At 43.4% G+C, this 23502-nt stretch overlaps 1 protein-coding gene across 1 annotated transcript in view; it reads right to left on the bottom strand.

The window, feature by feature from the left end:
• Positions 1-19071, bottom strand: part of Pon2 (paraoxonase 2) — a 33022-nt gene extending 13951 nt beyond the window's left edge. The window contains exons 1-2 of the mRNA XM_051151966.1: positions 18827-19071; positions 8162-8232 (exon numbers count right to left, since the gene is read on the bottom strand). Of these exons, the coding sequence (XP_051007923.1) occupies positions 8162-8232; positions 18827-19065 (310 nt within the window). The 5' untranslated portion in view covers positions 19066-19071. The remainder of the gene's footprint in view (positions 1-8161; positions 8233-18826) is intronic.
• Between the last annotated feature and the right edge of the window lie 4431 nt (positions 19072-23502).

Below are 23502 nucleotides of genomic sequence, written 5' to 3'. Positions count from 1 at the left end.
AGAAAATATCTATTATCTGTATCATGGAAGGCCAGTGGCTTTATGGTCCTTAAACTTCCTTGCTTCCTTCTTAGCAACAGACACATAGCAACACAGCTGCCACAATTTCTTGCTGACAATGATGACCACGTGTATAAGTTCAGGTCAATGGGACATGTGGATAAAAGATATACACAACTACTGGGTAAAATAAGATTAAAAAATATGCACATTCTTTCCCATGTTATCCTGCATCAAAATGGCAACAGGTGAAGTTGTAATCTTGGACAAGAAATATGTCGGAGACAGTGTTTTATTACTTCATTAACCTTTGCTCCTGAATGACAACATGAAAAGCAGTCATATGATCACTCTCAACCTTTGACTAGAATAGCACATGACAGAAAAATCAAAACAAACTCCATTAGCTCCAATTAATCTGAAATTTTCAAAATAGATCAAGGTGGCCTTGAACTCATGGTGTTCCTTTTGCCTCCGCCTCCCAAGTCTCAGGCTTACAGGCCTAAATTACCACACCTTACCTTTTTCTAAATTTTTGATTCACTATGTCAATCACTCAGAAAAAAAAAAAGGATACTACATTGAAAAATAATTTACAAGTTATTTGAACTCTTTGGGCCTCACATTCTTATGTGTCATAGAAAGAAAAAAAGGAAATACCAGTCTGTATCACATGGGTTTGGGCTTGCTTGTTTGTTTTTTGCACAGGTAGATTGTAGAGTAAATGGTAAAAGCTCTAAATCCAAATCTAACTCAGCATGGAGCGGGGAGGGCAGGTGGGAAGAGAGCAACTGAGAAATTAAAAACTTTGTCTTAGTCCATAACTCTGAATGCCTAGAACTTGGAAAATAAAATTGCTTTGAATCTTAAGCTAAGATCAACCTAACCAATACTCGGTATCATACTTTTTCATTATGCAGATGCTGGTATTGACCTAAACTCTCAGTATGTGAAAGCTTGCCTATAATATAGACCAGGAGGAATTTAATAATGCAATGAGTAGTAAACTGATTTTCTTCACAGAAAAGATACATCTTGTATGCTATGTAGTTAACACCTATTATTGATTAAGTCAGAAAGACATTATAATATGAAAATACTTAAAAGTTAACAAGAGTTCATTTCCAATGGTAATAAATGTAGCACTGTAGGTTGTGCATGTACATGTGTGTGTGTGTGTGTGTGTGTGTGTATGTTAGAGACAGAGAGACAGACAGACAGACAGACAGAGACACACACACAGAGAATGTTTTGTGGAGAGAGCAGAGCACTAGCAGGAAGGAGTCTCCACTCTTGAACAGATTAGTGTCAAGGGTCAAGTGCTCAACTACTAAACTTTGCCCCAAATAGTTCATCCTTATCTTGTGCCTACCAGGAAAAGGTGATTTTGTGTATGTGGGGATGTTGGTTCATCCAACATGATTACAAGGACGATTATTTCTTGTAATCAGAGACCATTGGACAAGCAACTGCTGTCAATATTTATATCCACAAGTTTTATTAACCACTAGAGATTGCTAGCATGGCACTCAACAAATGTTCATATGGTGTGTTCTAAGCACAGGGCAAAAGCAAAACAGAATGGGGAAAAAAGCACAATTGTAATTAGGTCTAAAATTGTATCCCAAATGTGCTTCTAATCACCCATCTGCCCCGCTCTGCTGGCTGCTGAAGAGCCTCAGAGGCATTAAACACTTCAGGAGAGGGGGCATAGGTGACATATTCTCTCCCTCTCTCCAATTCCAGACAGCAGCTAACACACATCACAACATAAAGGTCACAAACACAGACAGATGCCTGTTCAGAATACAAATGCTACGAGGCTTGTTTTCCTCAGAGGCACGCTCCATCCCAGTGAGCTGTAACGGGAACACATTTGGCAGTTTGTCCAGTAATGTGTCTGATTGTGCCCTATTGTCTTCCCTGAGACTGGAAACCACAGAAGGTGGTCTTCACAGAGCCAAAGGCCATTTAATAATGTGACAATTATTAACTTGATAGCAAAAGTAACCAAAGAGTTCAGTGACCCGCCTCCCACTCTTGTCTCACACCCTTCATAGCCGTCTCTTGGCTCTGGCCATGTTAGTTCCGAGGCTCTTTCTATTTTCCTGCCAGAAGGCAGGGTAGAGTAAATTGCTGGATTGCTTGAGACTCCACAAAACCTTCAGCTCTAGAATTAGCTCCATTAAAACACAGAAATCAAGTCAGCCTGGCTTGGGAGCCTGAGTCTGGGTGCACCTCTTAAATGTCTGGAGGTCAATAAGAAGGAGAAGGCCCACAGGAGGAGCTAGGACCAGGAAAATAGAAAACACTGATGAAGAAAGGGGACAGAACACATGAGGAAGATATAAAGACTAGGGGGCCAGCAGCTGATCTGCAGAGAAACTCTTTGGTAAGCCAAGATAATTTGCTTTCGCTCAAGCGAAGTTTTGCTGTTTGGACTTAGTGTGGTTATAAGTAGGTGGCATTAACACTCTTGTCAACTTGACGGTAATTCACTGTTGACTACCAAAACTTGGAACATTCCCTAAAAACAACAGTTTGTCTGTGAAGGATCTATTCACAGACATGCAAATGCTAGAGCAAGGATGACCACTAATTTTTAAGAAAACCACCAGCAGTGAAGAGAAAACCCAAAGAACAGGGCAGGGGAGCCTGTGCATTGACTGCTCATCTGACAAGGGGTTGATAGGTAGAATGCATTACAAACTCAGAGAAGCCAACAGCAAAACCAAACCAAATACCAAAATACAAAATCCAACTGAAAAATGGGCAAATGTCCCAAACAAGCATTTATCAAAAGAAGCCTCACAAAGAACAACCAAAATGTTGAATATTATTAAAGAAGTACATGCCAAAAGTAAAAAGACCAAAAACTAACAAATGTTGATGAGGATTTGGAAAAGGGGAAAAATATTACCTGGTGGTGGTGGTGGTGGTGTGTGTGTGTGTGTGCACGCATGCATGCAGCTAGAGTATAAATGATATAGTCATTATAAATAAGAGTGCAGGGGTTCATAAAACTGAATCAAACTTCCTATGACCTAGAGATCCCTCCATTGGGTAGCTGTCTAAGGAGATAAAGTCATTAAAGGAAAGAAATACCTGCATGACTGTACTTATTGCAGCACTATTTGCAGCAGCTAAGACATAAAATCAATCAAGATGTCCACCCATGGATGAATAGACATAAAAGGGCAAAATCTTGAGTCAACCGTGAGGTTATGTGCTTCTCGTCACAACACTCAAGAGGCTGGGGTAAGGAGATCATGAGTTAGAGGCCAGATTGAGCTAACTAACAACGACAAGGCCAACCTGGGCTACGCCATCAGCTGTCCCCCAAACCAGAAACAACCAAAACACTTTTATACAATAAAAACAAAGAAGCATTTGCAGTAATATGGCTAGAACTGGACACTATTGTATTGTCAGAACAACCAGGCTCAGAAGAATATATGGACACCTGTCCTTACTCAGTTGTGGAAGCTAAAAAAATAAAAAATAAGAAAAAAAAAAAGTTTGTCACACAGAAATAGAGACTATAACAGAGGTCCCCAGATGCTAGGAAGACCAGGGGAAGAGCAGGCTGAGTAATTTGTATCAAAAACTGGTTGAAAGCTGTGCTGAGGTTCCAGGGAACAGTGGGGTAAGTGCAGTCTATACTCACTAAGCAGGCCCTTAAAAATAACAAAAAGGGGGCTGGAGAGATGGCTCAGTGGTTAAGAGCACTGACTGCTCTTCCAGAGGTCATGAGTTCAATTCCCAGCAACGACATGGTGGCTGACAACCATCTAATGTGATCTGATACCCTCCTCTGGTACATTCAGGCAGAGCTCTGTATACATAATAATAAATAAATCTTGGAAAAAAAATAAAAATAATGAAAAATGCAAAGCTTGAAGACATTCAACACCTAGTTGTAATAGTATCTGAGGAGACGGTAATCTGATTCATTTAATTTAATTATTACAGATTGCATATATGTATAAAGTTATAATACTGTACCCCAAGGAAACATAAACAGTTACTATTCAAAAAATAAAAATTAAGAAAGGAAAATCATCTCAAAAACTCCATACGTTTGACATAATTAGCAAACGCTTTGTTTGATGCCCCTTATGTACACCTATATACCAAGCAGGAGACAGCTAGTTGCATTCCTTTACATTTGTGTTTCGTTCCTAGGCTCTGCTACTTATATATGGCATATTAAAAATTAATTATGTTCAGCCAGCTTTAACAAAATATATTGCACTATACTCTCTGCTCTTAAGAGTATTAATGTATTTCATGTAATATTTACAAATATGGCATAACTTTGTAGACAGAGGCAACACTATAATATCGTGGGCTTAAAGAGTGCAATGGCAATCTTGTGCACTGTTCCCCCTGAGGGTAGGTTGGAAGGTCAGTTACCAGTTTCCCCGATTTGGTCTTTAGTTCAATATCTGTCTTATTTTCTCCTTCTTCACATTTCTCTCTCTCTCTTTTCCTCTTTTTTCTTCTCCCTTGTTTCCTTCCTTTTCTCCTTTCTCCTCAAACAAACACACACAAACACAAACACAAAAACCCTCAAAGATTAAAAAACAAAAAATAAATCTCCCTTGTGGCAGCATCCAGATTGTAGTTTAGTATTTTTCACTTCTACCATTATCTGTTTTGAGATATTTGGGGCAATCTGATGAAGACTGTGCAATTGTAGAAATGGTTTCCTGTGACCTGACAACAGGGTGTGCTATTCCACACCTGACATTCCTTTGGTTTTAAAATATTAGGTGCCTCAATAAAAATAAACACCTGGGGCTCTTTTTTGCTTCTGTGGTGTCTGTGGAATTCCTTTGCTAAATTAACACAATCAAGATGAGATTCCTCTGGGAAATGCTCTGTAATTTGAATAGGAAATGATAAGGTAGGAGATTGTAACTAGCAACCCAATGGGTAAACAAGTGTGGCGGCTTCTACAACAGACTATTTTTTAGCCTCAAAAGCTCAACATGCTAACCCATTCTTGTTTTTTTGTTTTTTGGGGGTTTTTTGTTGTTGTTGTTGTTGGTTGAGACAGGGTTTCTCTGTGTAGCCTTGGCTGTCCTGGACTCCCTTTGTAGACCAGGCTGGCCTCAAACTCACAATGGTCCGCCTGCCTCTGCCTCCTGAGTGCTGGGATTAAAGGCGTGTGCCACCATGCCCGGCTCTAGCAGCACTTCTGAGGTAGCAGCAACTTAGATTGCTGGAAATCCAAGAACAGCCTGAGCTGCACACTGAGTTCTAGCTTAGCCTGACACACAGGATAAGGCATCTCTAATATGTTTTCCTTTTATTTATTCCTCTCTCATATATTACATCTCAACTGTAGTTTCCCCCTCCTCCCTCCGCTCAATTCATTACTGCGTTTTATACTTTAGATGGTTAAAATTATAAACTCAGCATTTTATACATGTACATTAAAAAATTTAAAGAAACAAAAAGCCTCACAATATGCCTACAGAGTAAACTAACCTGGGCCCATGGGAGCTCACAGAGACAGAATCACCAACCAAAGAGCACTCACGGGCTGGACCTAGACACCCTACACAGATGTAGCAGATGTGCAGCGTGGTTATCATATGGCTTCCCTAACAAGGGGAGTAAAGGCTTTCCCTGACTTTGTTGCCTGCCTTTGAATCCCTTCCCCCTAGCTGTACTGCCTTGTCTGGCCTCAGTGGGAGGGGTATGCATAGTTCTGCTGGGACTTGAGGTACCAGGGTAGGTTGGCACCCCTTGGGGGCCTCCCCTTCTGTAGGAAAGAGAGGTGGGAACTGGTGGGGTGTGAGTGTGGAACTGGGAAGAAAGAAGGGAACGGGCTGGGATCAGGCTGTGAAGTAATTAATATATTTATATGAATAAGTAATTGGAAAAAATATACCAAATGTACATTAAAGAGAGACTCAATAAATAAATCATAAAAATATTCAAAACAACAAGCAGTTTGAGGCCAGCCTGGTCTATACAGTAAGTTCCAGGGTGTAGTCACGGCAACACAGTGAGACTCTGTCTCAAACAACAACTACAACAAAAAAATCACAACAATAAGAGAAACACTGAGGTATGGCTAAGGTGGAAGCTCCATTGATAAAGTGCTGCTATTGCAAACACAAAGACCAGAGTTGGCTCCTGGCTAGGCAAATGAGAGACGCTGTTTCAGAACAAAATGAAGAAAGCAAGGTGGGTAGCACCTAAGAAACATTAGCTGAGGTTGTCCTGTACCTCCACACCTCCACACATGGATGCTCCCAATGTGCACCTGCACACACATGCACCTGTGACTGGGTGTACACACACACACACACACACACACACACACACACACAGGCACCTGTACATACCTAAGAGATGTCTGCCAATTCACAGAGCGCTCACACCAGGAATAAGGAGAATGAAGCAAGAACAATAGCCCCTTAAGGTGCTGTCTGTGACAACAGGCATGTGCATCTTTGCACTAAGTATATCAGGGGGTGATTAAAAAAGTTTTACCTCTAGGGCTATTTCTGTGAATGAGTGAAGTGTGTGTCATTTGCCACTTTAGACTGCACTTGAACATATAATGGTCATAGGAACTTTTCACGGACAGTAGGGTGCAGCTGTTAAAAAGGAAGGTAACTATGTGAACATAAGTTGTCAAAGCATAGTATTGAGTGGAAAAACTCTGGTTTGAAAATATTCAAATTTTATTTAACAATGTTACTGGCTATAAGGAGCAGGATACTTATATGTAATATATATTTAAATTTTCTTTAAAAAAAAACAAAAAACCAACTCCAATGTCTCTCCCATGGCGACATGCTGTCTTATAAATGCTGGGAGGGGCACAATGCTACTCCTTCCCATATCACATGTCCTAGAGTATTCTGAAGAAAGAGCCCAAGAGTTCTAAAGCCTAAAACCTTCAGTCTCAAGACAAAGTCAACAACATCAGGAACTGAGACGAAGACCAAGCTGTGTCCCTGTTCATGCTACAGGGGTGAGCAGGTCCGGAAGAGGCCATGCGTGTTCTCACATGTGTCTCTAATCACACCATGAACTGCCTTTAAGAAAAGCCAGCCTTTCTATCACCCATTGATAAGTTAACAGGAACTACTAAGAGACTACTAAGTCCTGGGGACTTTGGTAGATGGCAAAGGTAAAAACCAACAAGACAGGGACTCTGCCCTAAAGGAAACTGCAGAGAAGGTGGAGGGGCCCTCAGAGTCTGTGCAGATCTCTCATTCACTCGTTTAGCTGCAGACTCAAGCTGCTGGGAAAAGCTGCTGTTAAGACTCAGGCCCCATGGTGCATCCTAAATAGAGTCAAGAGGGCAGGGCCCACCCCAATCATTTTCAGTCTGTTCACAGCTTCTTCGGGTTTGAGTGAGAAAGGCTTCCCAGTTATAGAAGCAGGTTGGGAAAGATTAGGCGGTGTGGCTTTGTTGGAGTGGGTGTGGCCATGTTGGATGAGGTGTGTCCCCGGGGGGTGGGCTTTGAGGTTTCAAAAGAAGGCCCAGTTTTTCCTGCCTGTAAATTGTGGATCAGATGTGAGCTCCCAGCTACTGCTGCAGTGACATGCCTGTCTGCCTGTTTCTGCACGCCCGGCCGTGATGATCATGGACTATCTCTCTCTGAAATTATAAGCAAGGCCCCAATTAACTGCTTTCTCTTATAGGTTGCCTTGCTCATGGTGTCTCTTCGCAGCACCAGAACAGTAGCTAACACACCACAGGTATTGTTTCCAGTAAATAGTAGTGTGAATTATAGATCAGTGATAAGAGCAGATGCTGGTGACAGGAGATTGAGCAAGATCAATACTGTCCCTGCTGATGTAGACTATACCAGCTTTCCAAATTCCTACCACTAGCTGAACACTAAGATATCAGAACCCAGATTTCTGGGGGCTTGTAAAGTTTCAACAGCACAAACACAACTCACAGAAGTCCCTAAGGGAACCAAAGAATAGTCAAAGAATAAACACATACACAATTAATCAGCCTAAGAAAGAAGACATACAGGAAGGCTAAGATCAAAAGGGATGGGCCAGCGAGGTACCTACTGATCGAATGAGATGTACTAGTAATTGCTGAACGGCAGGAAGGGCATGGACAGTCCTGCCAGTCAGCACTGACCCGCAACAGCAGCCTCTTTCTCATACCTACCGATTCCTTTAATGAGGTGGCAGTTTGGAAGGTCTACGGATTCCACTTCCCTGGAGGCTTTAAGTCGACTTCTGTTGGGAAACAAAAGAAAACTATTTGGGTAGGTGTTCCCTGATTCAGCTAAGAAAGGGTTTTAAGGGGCACAGAGCAAGCCATAAAATGGGCGAAAGAAGGGGAGGGAAGTCGAGTCTAGAAACATGCAAAGCGCAAGAAAAACACATTAGCTGTATGGAGCGTTCAGTTCGCCATATGGGCAGGGTTGAAAGACAGAGCCGTGGACTCAAGAAATAACACATGCGTGCGAATTACTGGGCAAACATAAACATAGCACCAGCTTGCTCTTCTCTGGGCTCTGTCCTGGGAAGGGAGCGCAGGTGTCTTGCCAGAAGCTCAACTTTCTATAAGGATCCAAAGGAGGAGGAAGAGAGACAGTGAGCCTCCCACTGTGAAAAGAGATTAGCTGGAGAAAAGAGGTGACTGGGGTGGCAGTGACTGACGTGGCCCAATGGGTACAGAGGCCTGCTGCCAAGCCTGGCCACCTGAGTTTCCTCCATAGGACCCACGTGCAGGGAGAAGAAAACATCCCACAAGTAGTCCTCTGCCCTTATAATGTTATCCTTCTCATCCCAAGATGCATACAAAGCAAAACTACGGATATAATTTTCAAAAGTCAGAAAGAAGGGCTGAGGTTATGACTTGCATTGGCAGAGCCTGTCCTGACTCACACAGGGCTCTGCGTTTGATCCTCATGAGGTCAAACCCAGTGTGGTGGCAAAAGGCTTCAACTCCAGCACTCAGGAAGTGGAGGCAGGAGGATCAGAAGTTCAAGGCCACCACCCTTGAGGTCACAGAGAGGTTGGGACCCAGCCTGTGACACATGGGAGCATGCCTCAAGTATTAAAAAAAACATTTAAAAGGAAGTAGCAGTTTCTCAGAGCCTGACACCCAGCAGAGACTCATAAACTTGGGTTATTAAGGGATTTGCAAAGTTGCCAACCTTATGAAAATATTTTGGATGGTAAGTTTGGAAAGCGACAATAACATTTGTAACTAGCAAAAAATGCTTGCTAAGTTGTGGGAGGTGCTTAAGGAAGACAAATATAAAAAGTAACAACAAACGACTGTTGAGACTGGTGGGCTAGCTCTTGCTTCCATTCCAGCCCCAGAGGCCTGCCAGGCAGTCTGAGCCAGCACACATAGCAACTTTTATTTTGAAAGTAGCATATTCCAGGCTTTCTGTTGCCCGTCCCCCTCTGCCACCCATGTTCTGCAACCTGCAAAATGACAACTGGGCTGCAGGGAATGCCACATTTCCCATAAGCCACACATTTAAGAGTCAAAACAGCAGTTGCTTTGTGGTCTTTCCTGTTGCAGCCTCTGCCTTCCACATCTGAAGAAGAGGGAAGCCTACTGGTTTAGCCAAAGGAAGATGCCTGGTCCTAGATAACCCACCACCTATGGGACATGCCAACTAAACTTTGTAGCTGTCGCTGTTCATAGCATATGTAACATTGAGAAATAAAATGTTTTAAAGTTTATTATTATTATTGTATGTGTGGATAGTGTGTGTGTGTGTGTGTGTGTGTGTGTGTGTGTTGAGAGGATGATGGCGAGGTCAGAGGACAATACTGTAGATTTGGTTCCGTTCTTCCACCTTTACACAGGTTCTGAGGACAGAGTTTATCATGTCAAGCTTGTACAGGAAGCTGAGCCATTTTTCTGGTGCCAAAATAAAAATAATACAATCAACCAGCATTGCATTCCTTGACATAGAGCCATAAGGCAAATAAATACTATGTGAGTATATAAATGCAGTCAAAATACATTATATAAATAAAAGTTTTAAAACTCACGTCATAGGGTATAATAAATATTAGCTCCACATATCCCTGGAGCAATTCAAGAGGCAAATTACAACAACAAGAAGAAGTATAAATAATTTAAGCAGCTGTAGCAAGAACAGTACTGACAAAAAATGATGCCAGTGGTCGCGGTGATCAAAGGGAGAAATAGTAAAAATATCTATACTTTGGCATGGGTCTAAGTTGACCACTATTTTATGTGATGTACCTCAGTGAATTCATTCAATTCTTTAACTAACCTCAGGAACTGGGTGCCATCAGTCGCACCTTACACATAATAAAGCCATCTCAGAGAGACAGGTGCAAGTTTCCTTGCAACTCTTCGGCAGCCTTTGCTCTTCTCATGGTACTTTTCTCACGCATACGTGAAAAGATTTGCGTTCTTGAGTTATCAGTAGCACAGCCATGACCCCTGGCGGGTCAGTGGCTCTCCTCAGGTCTCTGGTTTCCTCACTGATACAGTAAGGCTCAGCCTAGAAAACTTTCAGGTTCTACTGATGACCTTGTGTGGCTCCAGAATTGTGCAGCTGCACCTAACCAATGGCATCTAATAGGCGTCCTCTGTTGGCCTGGATGCTGATTTTGTACAACTTGCTTACAAAGCCTGCTGGACTACACAGAACTAGCGATGATGACGGCTCCATCCTACCCTTCTCAAAGGAGAACAGGATGACCATTATGTTGATGAGCTATGAGGCTAAATGTAATCTGTTCTGGGTAACAGGTTCAGATGTACTTGGATGGCACAGTGTGAGGCGTTTGCTTCAGAGTGAACTTGGGTGACTAAAGAGGGTTAGTTGCACCATGGCATCTTTATGATTGCAGCTTACCTATTACTAAATGCCGCAGAGTCCCTCGAGAGCTGAATATGACTTTACTAATCAAATAATTTTCACCTGGCTCTTCTTTATTATAAAAGGGCAAGGAGATTTACTTCAGTCCTCTGTGGCCCAGTTGTCCCAGGAGGTAACTGCCAGCTCTTTTCCCTGGGAGGGCTCTCTGCCCATTATAGCTATTAGGGTTCTATAGACCCCAGAGGCAATGGCTCCCCAGAACTAATACCATTTCCACCTCTCACCCTTCTTTCCCTCCTCACCACTGCGGAGGTTAGAAGACCCCTGACGTTTGTATCTACGTGTACCCGTAGGAGTTAAGTTTTGAAAATGCGTGTTCCTAATGGGGAAGACCCAAAAAGAGGGCCAGCTGCCATCTCCTTCCTCCTCCACATATACCATGCAGGGCACGTCAGCAGCCATTCTGCACTCTTGAGAAGCATGGGACCGTAGTCAAGAGTGACGGGTTAAGTCATTCAAATTTGCAAATAAGCCAGTTGCTTGATTCCGGTGTGACTGTCTCCACACAGGAAAGTCAGGAGTCAAGGGTAAACAGGGCTTTCAAAGGGTTTGAGCTATCTTGCTACAAACCATAAACTTGTAAATGACAGTCATTAAGTAGAAATCAGTCTCTTTTTTAGTCTGGAGACAGCGGTCCCCACCCAGACTGGATCCAGTGTTGTTTGCTATCCCTTTACCTGACCACAGGTCACAGTAAGATATACAACACAATGGTGCAGCAGGAACCCTGCAGCTACCAAGGAGCCCTTTCTCTTCCCTAGTCTCACTGCCTTTCAGTTTTAAAAAGTTGACAGGGATTTATCCTCTGTGAAATCCTGTGTATAAAAAGAGGCCTTTGTCCTCTATGCACAGACTTAGGACGCCCTGTGGAATTCACCCATACGGCCCCTGTAATGCTTGCACTAGGTAACAGGAATTTGTGCTCAGTCACATAAACCTGGGGAATTTTGCTCAATCACAGAGAAGCCAGGAAGCTATGTGGAACTGGGCCATAGTGTGCTAGAAAGTGAAGAGCTGGCCTAGAAGTCTGATGCAGGGCTAAGGAATTCCCTCCCTGTCAGACCCAGCAGCTAATCTCTCCAGGAGTCAATTATATACCTGTGAATTAGAGAAAGGAAGCTTTCTGTTTAAGAAGACAGTGGAGGCAGAAAAGGAAAAGGCCATTTTCTCAAAGTGTCAGTAAGGGTACCTTTGGGGTTGAGTAAATAGATGAGCTGGTGGGGGGGGGGGCGTGCCTAGCACACACAGAGCCCTCATTTTGGTCCCTAGCTCCACAAAAACTAGGTTTGGCTGCATAAGTCTGTAATCCTAGAACTACAAAGGAAATTTGAAATCAGCCTGGGCTGACATGAAGCCATGAATGTATGTATGTATTACTTTATTTATTTTAAGGTTTATTTATTTATTGATTAATACAAAAGCTCTACACTTATTTAATGTATGGTGTGTGTATGTATGGTGTGTGTATGTATGGTGTGTGTTTGTGTTGTATGCACGTGCTTATGAATGTGTACATGCATGCATGTGTGGAGGCCAGAGGTCAATCTCAGTTGTCTAACTTTGTTTTTTCTTTTTAATTTTTATTTTATGTGCATTGCCATGAGGGTGTCAGAGCCATAGGATCTATAGTTACAGACAGTTGTGACTACCATGTGGGTGCTGGGAATTGAACTTGGGTCCTCTAGAGGAACAGTGTTCTTAACCGCTAAGCCATCTCTCCAGCCCCTCAGTTGTCTACCATAATAGTTGTCCACAGGGGGCTGGAGATAGAGCACTGGCTGCTCTTGCAAAGATCCTGAGTTCAATGCCCAGCAACCACATGATGGCTCACAACCATCTATAATGAGATCTGGTGCCCTCTTCTGTCCTACAGGCTCTACACGGAGGTACAACACTGTATACATAATAAATCTTAAAAGAAAAGAAAAGAAAATAGTCATCTGCATAAATTTTTGAAAGAGGACCTCCTACTAAACTTGTAACTCACTGATTGGCTAAACTGGCTGGCCAATGAGCTTCAGGGATTTCCCTGTCTCTACTCCTCATTGCTACCCTGTGCTGGGTTTATAGATGGACACTCATGCAGGTGGCTTTTCCATAGATGTTCAGATCTGAGTCCTCATGCTTGTCCAGTTCCCCTTTTACTGATGATCTCCCTAAGCACAGAAATCCTATATCTTGAACAACATGATCAGCACATAGTAGTCCCACAATAAATGATAAGGAGGAGGATGGCCAAAAACATAAATAAAAAGATTGCCCCTTCTGGAGTGGTCAGAAGAAAACTCTAGAACTTCCTGGTAGAGCTATGATAAAAGGCATCAAGGATCAGCCACTGAGATGCCTTGGGAGCTAGAGTTACTTGCCACCCAATCTTCTTGATCTGAGCCTTATTCCCAGAAGCTAACATAGATAGAAAGAACTGAGCTGGGCGTGATGGCGCACGCCTTTAATCCCAGCACTCAGGAGGCAGAGGCAGGCGGATTGCTGTGAGTTCGAGGCCAGCCTAGTCTACAAAGCGAGTCCAGGACAGCCAAGGCTACACAGAGAGGCCCTGTCTTGAAAAACAAAAAGAAAAAAGAAAGGTCTTCCAGAAGTTGTCCTCTGACTATATTCACACACACACACACACACACACACACACACACACACACACACTAATGACAATAAAATATTTTAAAGTTTTGAAGTTACAAGCATCAAGGAAAGTGTTGAGGCTTGTGTCTTGGGGTTCCCGCCCATGCTTTGTTCTCTGGTGCACTCAAATTTCATGACTCCTCCACGTCTCTCTTTGCAATAGACAGCAACTAGCCTGGGAGTGCCAGCCCACCTCTACTTTCTCCTCTGTTGCTCAGGAAGGGAGGGACAAAAGAGTGGTAATGGAGCCGCAATCTCCCCCGGGAAATATAGCCAGCTTCAGCTCAGTGGGATAAATGACAACTTCAATGACATCTATCCATCAGGGACAAACTTAACGAAAATTTATCCGTTGTTTATCTAAAAACTCAAGTTGAAACGTAAGTGGGCACCCTGGGAGAGAGAAACAGCTTGACAGCCAACGTCCCATCTTTAATAATTGAATAAACAGTTAGAAGGCACCAGTTACAACAAAAAGAGCAGCCCTTTCTCCTTCCTCTGAAAAGCCTTTCCTGCAGGGAGCTTAGAGCATGCTGCTTTTTGAAGTCGACTCTGAGGGTCTGAGTGGAGGAGGTTGCATTTGATCATGTCGCCACACTGCAGGCAAAAGAGGCTGCCTATGCTCTGGTCCATGGCCGCCATATGCAGTAGAGCGCCCAGTTAAAATCTGCCAATGATGTCCCAAAACTGCGTGCTTATACTAAAAATTTGTTATATGCTAAAAAAAAAAAAGAAAGAAAGAAAAGAAAGGGGCTGCTGAGATAGCTTACTTGGTAAAGTGTTTCCTGCACAAACACTAGGCCCTGAGTGTGATCCTTATTAGCACAGTAGTGCTGGTTTGAAAGCCCGGTACTGGAGAGGCCGAGACAGAAGGCACCACGGAGTCGGCTGGGGAGCCAGTCTAGCTGACTCGGTGAGCCCTTGGCTCAAAGACAGACGGGCTCAAAACATAAGGCAGGAAGCAATGGAGGAAGGCGCTAAGTGTTTACTTTCAGCCTCCACATCAACATACACACATACAGACAAATACATACATGCACAACACACATATAGCAGATATACACACAAAATGATTGTTTTTCTAAAATGCAAACCTTCAGCCTCCACACAAATATATACACATACCGACAAATACATACACGCACAAACATACATATAGCAGATATACACGCAAAATGATTCTCTGTTTTCCTAAAAGCCAAACTTAGCCGTGAAACCTGATTGTTTTGGGGGAGGGTTGGGGGAGATCTAACTGTTACAACATTTACCACCCACACCCACGCACACGTTCTTAAAGCACCCTATTTGGAGCTTCAACTAGCCAATGAAGTCACCAAGTCACCAGCTACAAAATCACTGTTCATCAAAGTTCATCTTAGTCTGGGCTTTATAAAAAGAGAGTTTGCCCCAAGTTGTAAATTGCCTACCTTCTGCATTCAGTGTGTGTGTGTGTGTGTGTGTGTGTGTGTGTGTGTGTGTGCGTGCGCATATGTCTGAGTATATGTCTATGTGTCATGTGTGTTTGGATGTGGATGCATGCACCCATGTGCATTCATATAGAAACGAGGTAAGGATGTTGGGTGCCTTCCTCCTTATCATCCCGGGACAATCTGGGGTCACAGGAATGCATGGCCCTATTTGATTTTTATGTGTGTCCACAAGCCCTCTTATTAGCCATCTCCACCCGCATAGACTGGGAGCTGTATTTACTTTTTCTTAATTTGTAACTATAGTTGACACTCTAAGGGACTTGAAATGTGGACTTTAAGGTTAATTTTTAAAACAGGGAATGTTGACTACTGATTTGGAAAAATTCAGCTTACTGAAACACTGATGATCTGACCATTGGCAGTGACTGAATGAATCCAGGAATCTTCATGTCCTGGTGTTTTGTTTGGTTGGTTTAGTTTTTGGTTTGGGGATTTTTTTCTGGGGGGGGGGTGTTTTGTTTTGTTTTTGTTTGTTTTGTGTTTTTGTTTTTTTTTTGCTTTCAAGACAGGACTTCTCTGTATAGCCTTAGCTATTCTGAACTCACCTTGTAGACCAGGCTGGCCTCAGATTCACAGAGATCTGCTGCCTCTGCCTCCCAGAGTACTGGGATTACATGTGAGCACCACTGCATCTGGCTTCATGTCCCATTTTTAACACTGACAGCTGAACACAGTCCACAAAATCACCTAGCTGATAAGACCTCAAAGAGCACAGGAAACAAAACTAGGTGTGTACAGCAAACTGGACAGCTTCTGCCAAGTGAAACAACCAACCCACGGAACGAGAGGATGCACCTGCGATGCATTTGATAATAGCCAAGATGTGTAAGAAACGTGCAGAGCTCATTAGCCAAATATAGCAACGCAAACACACAAAACCCCAACAGTCCAGATTCTCAATAAGCAAAAGCCCTGAGTAGAGATTTCTTAGAAGACAAATGATGGCCAACGTGCTCAGGAAGAAATAACCAGCATCATCCCTAATCATCAGGGAAAGCAAATCAAACTCTTCAAGACAGATACTGTCTCAGTCTAGTTAGAGTGACTGCTGCCAAAAAAGAGGCAAAACAACTGTGAGCGCATCTCTACGCTAGAGCTTGGACACATGGTTCCACACATGTTGGCACTGGCACCACTGAGCCACACACCCTGCTCAGAAAGAGAAGCTTGATTTACTATGGGGTAATGCAAAGACCTATGCCACTGTGGAACCAACATGGAGATGCCTTACCGCTTGTGAGAATAAGAAGTACCGTCTAGGTCCAGTGGTCCACAACTGGATATACACCCAAAGGGAATGAAGCATGTTCCAATGTGCAGAGACACTTGAATTGCAAGGGTTTCTCAACACTGTACACAATTGCCCCTAAAGGGAACTATCCAAGCACCCACCAACAGACAAATGCAAAAAGCCAGTGTGGTGGACTTGTACCATGGGTACAGTGTGGGACAGGGATGACAGAGAAAGTGTGCTGTTGCCTGTGGGTGATCCTCGTACTCAGGCGACGGAGACAAGAAGATTTTCATGACACAGATGCCGGTCTGGGATGGGCTGAGGTCTCGTGTCTTAAGGAGGCAGGAAGGAAGGAGACAAGGAAGAAAAACTGGAAAGATCATAGATATGTGTGAGAGTTACTAAGAAAAGTTGAGGTAGAGCAGTGGTTAGCCAAGGCTGGGATGAGCCAGTGGTGGCAGAGAGACTGGCCAAAGGGTACAAAACTGTGATCGTAAGATAGGCAGTGCAGTGACTATAGCTAATAATAGTGTATGCTTCAAAGTAGGAAGAAAGGAGTTTTAATATTTTCACCCCCCTCCAAAAATAGCAAGTGTTTATGGTGACTGCTGTGCTGATCATTACCAATCTCATTATATATATATATATATATATATATATATATATATATATATATATATATATATATATATTCAATGTATATTGAAGCATTAACATTGTAGCCTATAAGTATGTGCATTTATCATATATTGAGCAAAACCAAAACATGGCCCAAACCCACCCAATGCATGAATGTTCTGCAGGATCAGAAGCGTTTACATGACATGACAATGAAGGAACATTGCCATTTCTCCATGTTCCAATGTGCATGCGTACGCACACACACACACACACACTTCTCCCACTGCCTTATCACCAAACGGAGCTGCAGCTGGAGGACGTTGGTGTTGTCTTGCAAGTCATGCTATCACTCTGGGTTTGTCTCTCATTCCTGGGGATGCAGTCTGGGTCTCCTTTATCATTTCCAAACTGCTGTGATGCTTTAACGGCTTTCCGCACAGCTAGTGCCATAGCTCTCAATGAGGACGATGTATACTGTACGTGAGAATTAGGAAGAGCGTGGATGCTCCGTGTTTTGGTTTGGTAGCGTGGGGCTGAAACCCCGAGCTTCATGCACACTAGGCAAGTGCTCTGTCGCTGAGCTACACTGTAGATCGTTAGGAAAGCGTTAACCATCACAGAAAAGCAAATCCTGTGTGTCACGATGGTGTAGCCGAAGTCAGGAGACCAAAGGCCAGACTGAGCTTCAAAATGGAGGCTCCTCAGTGAGACTTCATCTCAAAACCTAAAATTATATATTTTTTTTTTAAAAAGAAAGAAAAGAAAAGAAAAAAGCACCCCCAAACTCCAAGGTCTAGGCCCCATCCGGAACAACTGAATTCACTTGGTGCCACTTGGGCACCAGCGTCCAAGAGATCCTATTATCTAGGCAACGTTGCCCCGTGGGCTCATTTGTATAGTACAAGATTCCTTAGATCAGCTTGCTGCGAAACAGCCAATGAGCAGCAGTGCTTCCCTTTTGCCTACCAGAGAGAGGCCCAACTTTGCAGGTCAAGCATACCCTTCAGACTTGCCCTGCCCTTCTCATCCGACTTCATGCTGCCGCTCAGAACACCTTCAGAAGACTTGTCTTCTCTGTTTAACCCTATGAAGGGTTCCATTCTCCTGTCTTGGATAACCAGTCCCTATATTTCTCTCCTCTCTTGTATCAGAAAGGATTTCCTTTACAGTTTCCAGTTCTCTACAGGAACCTCGGGCAGAGGGCGTACCTACTACCTAGGCGCTCAAACTCTTTTTGCAAGAAGCTTTTTTAAAAAAAGTTTGAATTGGTAACTTGGAAGCATGATGTCTACCCAGATTTTCTCTGTAGTTAAAAATCTGACAACCGCTCGCTCTGCTCCTGGAGCTCTGGTGAATAAATGAAATGATGTAAGAACAGTAGTTCTCTCTCTCTCTCTCTCTCTCTCTCTCTCTCTCTCTCTCCTCTCTCTCTCTCTCTCTCTCTCTCCCTCCCTCCCTCCCTCCCTCCCTCCCTCCCTCTCTCTCTCTCTCTCTCTCTCTCTCTCTCTCTCTCTCTCTCTCTCAAACGTCTTTGATCTCCAGCGCCAAGACTTGAGTGCTTAAGTTTCCCCAACTATTATGCTGGGGAGAGATGGGTTCCGGCTGCTGAGAACAGCACCAGTGACCTGAAATAAAGCTGTATAATTAAAGCGTCCACGCATGAGTAATAGTTTTGTTTTCAAATTAAAGCACTGGGTTTGCCCTTGGGGAATTTGTAAAGCTCTCGCTTGTCGGCCTAGGCTGAGAAACCACGCCACCAGCAAAGGCTGGGAAACTTTTCACTAAGTGTCTGGGTTGCGGTGGCAGTGGGCTGGGCAGGCTGTATGGAGCACCGGTAGTGATCCAAAGTTCTTCCTTCCATCCGGTCCCCCCGAGCGGCAGAAGCTCTATTGCAGGTTCCCCTGCAAGCAGTTCGGCCATCCCAGACTGGGGACCCGCGGCGACCCGGGACCCTCGGCAACACCTACCTGAGCGCCAGGAACCTTTCTCCCAGCAGCGCCAGCCCGATGCCCAGCAAACTCAGGGCCACCAGCCGGCCCATGGCGCGGGACCCGCCCGCCGTGCGGCTCCGGCCTGACCGCGACGCTCGGGACGCTGGGCCAGCTCCCCGCCCCGAGCGCAGGGTTGCGCCCGATCCCCGCCCCAAGCGCCGGCTGTGCAGCTCAGGCTCCGCCCGGCGCCGCGGCCTCGCAGCACAGCCACACATGCCGGCGTGGGAACCCGACTGAACTTGACTCTGTTCACAAGCACCCAGCCAATCCGCGCGCAGCTGCACCTGCTCATCTCCCTAAAAACTTTAGGATGACCTTTATAGAGTTTTCTTGTTTTAGTTGTTTGGGGTTTGTTTTCATTGTTTTGATCTGGTGTTTGGGGAACTTCTCCCCCCCCCCCCTTTTAATTTATTTTTGGTTTTGAGACGTTAGGAAACAAACCCAGGGCTTTGTCCATATTAGGCAAATACTGAGCCACATTTACAGTCATCGAAAAGTTTTGTTGTTGTTGTGTGTGACATTTTTATATGTGAATGCAAAATATATTTAGATATTAAATTGGCATATTAGTAAATTTTATCTTCTTTCTCCCTTTTCATTTTAATACTCTTATTTATACACACATATATTTAGATACTTGTGAGGAAATAAAAAACATAGAGAGCTCACTTGTTAAAATTGGGACAGCTCCTGAGTGTAAGTGAGACGATCTGGAGTCAGTTCCTAAGTGTCTCCCGTGTAGAATTGCCACCTGCTACATGTTTGCAGATGCTGAAACCAGTCAGTTCCCAAGGAACTTCATTCTTTGACAGTGTTTTATTGTTGCAGCCCAGGCTGACCTTGGATTGGAGGCTTTCTTGCCTTACTCTCAGGAGGATTGGCAGCATATGCTGGCACATCAGGCCACACTTCTGTTTTGTAACCAACCATTAAGGAAAACCAGGTGCGGCTTTGTACCTGGCCCCTCACCAAGGGGAAAAGAAAAAGATCTCCCTGCTCCACACATCTGTGACCAGCCCTAAGGGACCCTGGGTTGTCTCCTGTGTTGGAGAGCTAAACAATTGTCCTTTCAAAGTCCCAGAGGCTGCATCTTTTATGTACTCCAGACTACAGATACCTTTGCAAAGTAATATTTGCCAGGGCACACAATTACAAGTGAAAGAAACCAATTGCACTGAAATGTGGTTACTGAAGGGTTTTAAAAATGAGTTTGTGCCACAGAAATACAGTCATGCCATACTCTCTCACATCCTGGCATGGGAACCAACTTGTGCCCTTAATGGCACCTCTGTGTTAGGTGTGGTCTTTAACACAGCAAATAAGAAAGATCTAGAACTGTTCTTTCAAATGAAAATAAAGGGCCAGAGTTGATGACTGGTTGGAATTTCACCATGAGACTGAGGCAGAGACTGGAGAGTATTGGGTTTAAACCTGGTTTGGGCTAGATAAAAGGCTGTTGACGGAAAAAAATTCAAATAAGGATAAACATGCCATCTAAAGGTACTTGTAGCAACTATAGTGAAATATGAAGCTGTTACTTCCCATGGTAACAAGGTTAACTTAATGCTTTCTAACCTTCATAAGTGAAAAAAATGCAAATTTTCCTTTGAGATCAAGGTGGTTTTTCCCTCACCCAAAAATATAACAGCTCTGACTTTCCTTCTTTCCTTTCTTCCTTCTTTCGTTCCTTCCTTCTGTCCTTCTGTCCTTGTGTTTTTCTTCTTTCCCAAGCATACCCTGCCTCTAAAATATGCCCTCAGATCCTTCTAAAGCACCGATGGGCCTCCTAAGTGAAGAAATCTGACCTGGGGTGAGGCTTATGACTGACTGGATAGACAGGTATGGAACTCTATCATCAGTGACAGGAGTCATCTGGGAGAAGAATCTTGCAAATACTGTCAGAATTTAGGAAGGCGTGGTACTATTATCTAAGTCCCTGGCTTAAGTTTGAGAATCTGTTCCAGGACTCCTGAGTAGTCTGGGAGGTACATAAAAAAATGCCTCTTGTACTGTAAGGCAGGGACCAGGCAAAGCACCTTCCTACGTGTCCCAAAATGAAGCTTTCCGAATTCTGTGCTATTCTTAATGTCTAAGGAGGCACTAATATATAAGCAGATTGTTACAGTATTTCTCACCAAGCCCAGACTTGCCCTCAGCGTTCCCTGACGACAGCTGGGAAACAAAATTCCACTGGCTGACTCAGTCAGCATAGATCCAGCCTGTTGATGACTTGTCTCTCCAGGAACAACATTCTGGAGTTCAGCACACCTCTCAGGGGATCTGCTGGGACTCATGCTTTGTTTGTTTAGTTTGAAAGACTTTTTTTAGTCATGAATGTTTGTGTACCCACGTGCGCAGGTGTCCGTGGAGGCTGGAAGAGAGCCTTGGGTAGCCTGGAGTGGATTTCCAGGTGGTTGTGAGCCATCCAACCTGTAAGCTGGGACCAAGCTCCAAGTCTTGGGAAGAGCAGCAAGTGCGCTTAAGCCTGAGTCATTCCATCCCCAACCATGCTTTGCTTTTATTAATAATGGCAGTGAGTTCAACGTGATCCTGTACTCTGCATGTGAACAGTGCTCTTCAGTGAACACTCTTTCTGACCGTTCTGAGGTGAAGTAGTTTCTCTTGGAGAAATCCTCATAAGTATACACAACCATTGGGCTAACCGCTGCCATTTCTTATAAGAGATTTTTTGTTTGTTTGTTTTTCTTTTGTTTTCATTCAGACATCAGAACCCCAGCCATCCCACTGGAAGAATGCGAGGTTAGTTATTGAGTTTCTTGAATAGCGTTAGTTATCGTCTCAAAAATTTAGGGATGCTAAGTCAATATGAACAATGCAAGTACCTGTTTTGTGTGGTTTCTGACTACCAAATAGCCAGGTTACTCAATACAAATCAAACTTGTTTCAGAACCTACTTGGTATGGAAGATCTGATGCTCCGTACAAAACAGTGTTTCTCAGTGGTGTGACAGGTTTGTAATGAGAAGTTTGCTGTCCTTAAGCAAATTAAAAAATAATAATAATAACACCTTTTTATCAATGCCTTTCAGCTTTGTGTAAGGAAGTTTTTGTTTTTCGTTTTGTTTTTGTTTTCCTCCATTGTAAAAACACAATAAGACTGAATTACTGGCAAATAAAGTAAAATCTCAGGCATTGAAAAGACAAGCCCAAATCTTTCATTTGGTACAACAGACATAAAATTATTTTGCCCCATTTCCACAACAGTGCCTAAACAGTCAATCCCAATTTTCTATGCTTAGCTCACTGTGGACCAGAAACAATGGTTTCACAGACTGAAATGGTCCTAGCACCACATTGCCTTTCATGACTATACTTATAGCCCACTTTTGTGGTCCTTTGCAGAGTATCATCCTGTGTACAACACTGTAAGTTTGTGGAGAGGGCCTCATGACTCTCATCATTTTATGTAATAGTGATGGGGAATTGGTTACTTACAAACTTTTTCCCCCTTTGCTTTCCTTGCCTATGGTTCAAAAAGAGTGGCAGATATTTGTGTACACCCACAGGCGCGCGCGCACACCCACACACACACACACACACACACACACAAACACACATCCATTGAAGAGATGTTACAAAAAGGCAGTTGTTACAATAAAACAAACAATTGTCTTCTTTGTGCTTAACTCCACAGCATCATTGATGGTAAAGGATATTTCCCTCCAGCCAAGCTATTTTCCAATAAATTAAAAAGTAAAGCCCAATCAATATGCCTGGGTCTTGCGCTCTGTCCCTAAAACTAGAAAAAACAAGGAAAGAATGTGAGAAATGCCATAATAGAAGCAGAAAGACGGTCACATCCTATCTTAAAATATTTATAATCAACAAATTAATATACTCATGCTGTTACCTAATAGGGGTATGGCTCAGATTAATTTCCTCTGCTAGTAATCAAAAAAAAAAAAGGAAAAATATTGTAGTCAGTGGTAGCATAGAAAGTTTCAAACCTGGAAGCAGAATCAGCTTGTGGGGAAAGGCTTCTATTCAGGGTAAATAGGCAGGGGGTGAGAAAAGGGGGGAGGAAGAGAGAGTGGGAGAGGGAGGGAGGGAGGGAGGGAGGGAGAGAAGTAGGACTCCAGAGCTCCAAATCCCATCTCTCTTTGAGGATTGAGAGTCTTAAAGATTTTTGAGGCGTCTCTCTCCCCTCCAGTAAACCCAGGGAGGCTGCAAGGCTCACAACTAGGAGATAAACATGTTGTGATCTAGCCTTAAATTTGTCAGACCAGCCCATAGACCGGGATCCTACAGGCAGGAGAAAAAGCCCACTAGGCCTTTAAGGCCCTTGTCTCTGGTCAGGAGTGTGAGGAAGAAACCTGGCCCATCTTTCTTACCCGTCTGTGGCCCCTGTCTACCTGTCTGTCTATCAAGGATCTGTCTAACTCCCCATCACTCAATAACAGGTTGAGAAAAACACACATGCTGATAGAAGTCAAAAGCCATAAATATAAAATACAATGTAATATGCTGGTCATGAAATAATTACTTATTAAGTTAGTTACTCCTGGTGAAGAGTGGCCCAGCTATGGATTCCAAGTTTTAAATTAATATTTTTAGTGGAACCAATATGGCTTTATGATATATATGCAGAAGTTAATTTAATTAATTTAAAGTTAATTTAGACATTTGAAAGTC

This window comes from Acomys russatus, chromosome 10 (genome assembly GCF_903995435.1).
Source record: "Acomys russatus chromosome 10, mAcoRus1.1, whole genome shotgun sequence".
In the NCBI taxonomy this organism is placed as follows: domain Eukaryota; kingdom Metazoa; phylum Chordata; class Mammalia; order Rodentia; family Muridae; genus Acomys; species Acomys russatus.
Note: the sequence above shows the minus strand (reverse complement) of the source record. Positions and strands in the feature narration are given on the sequence as shown.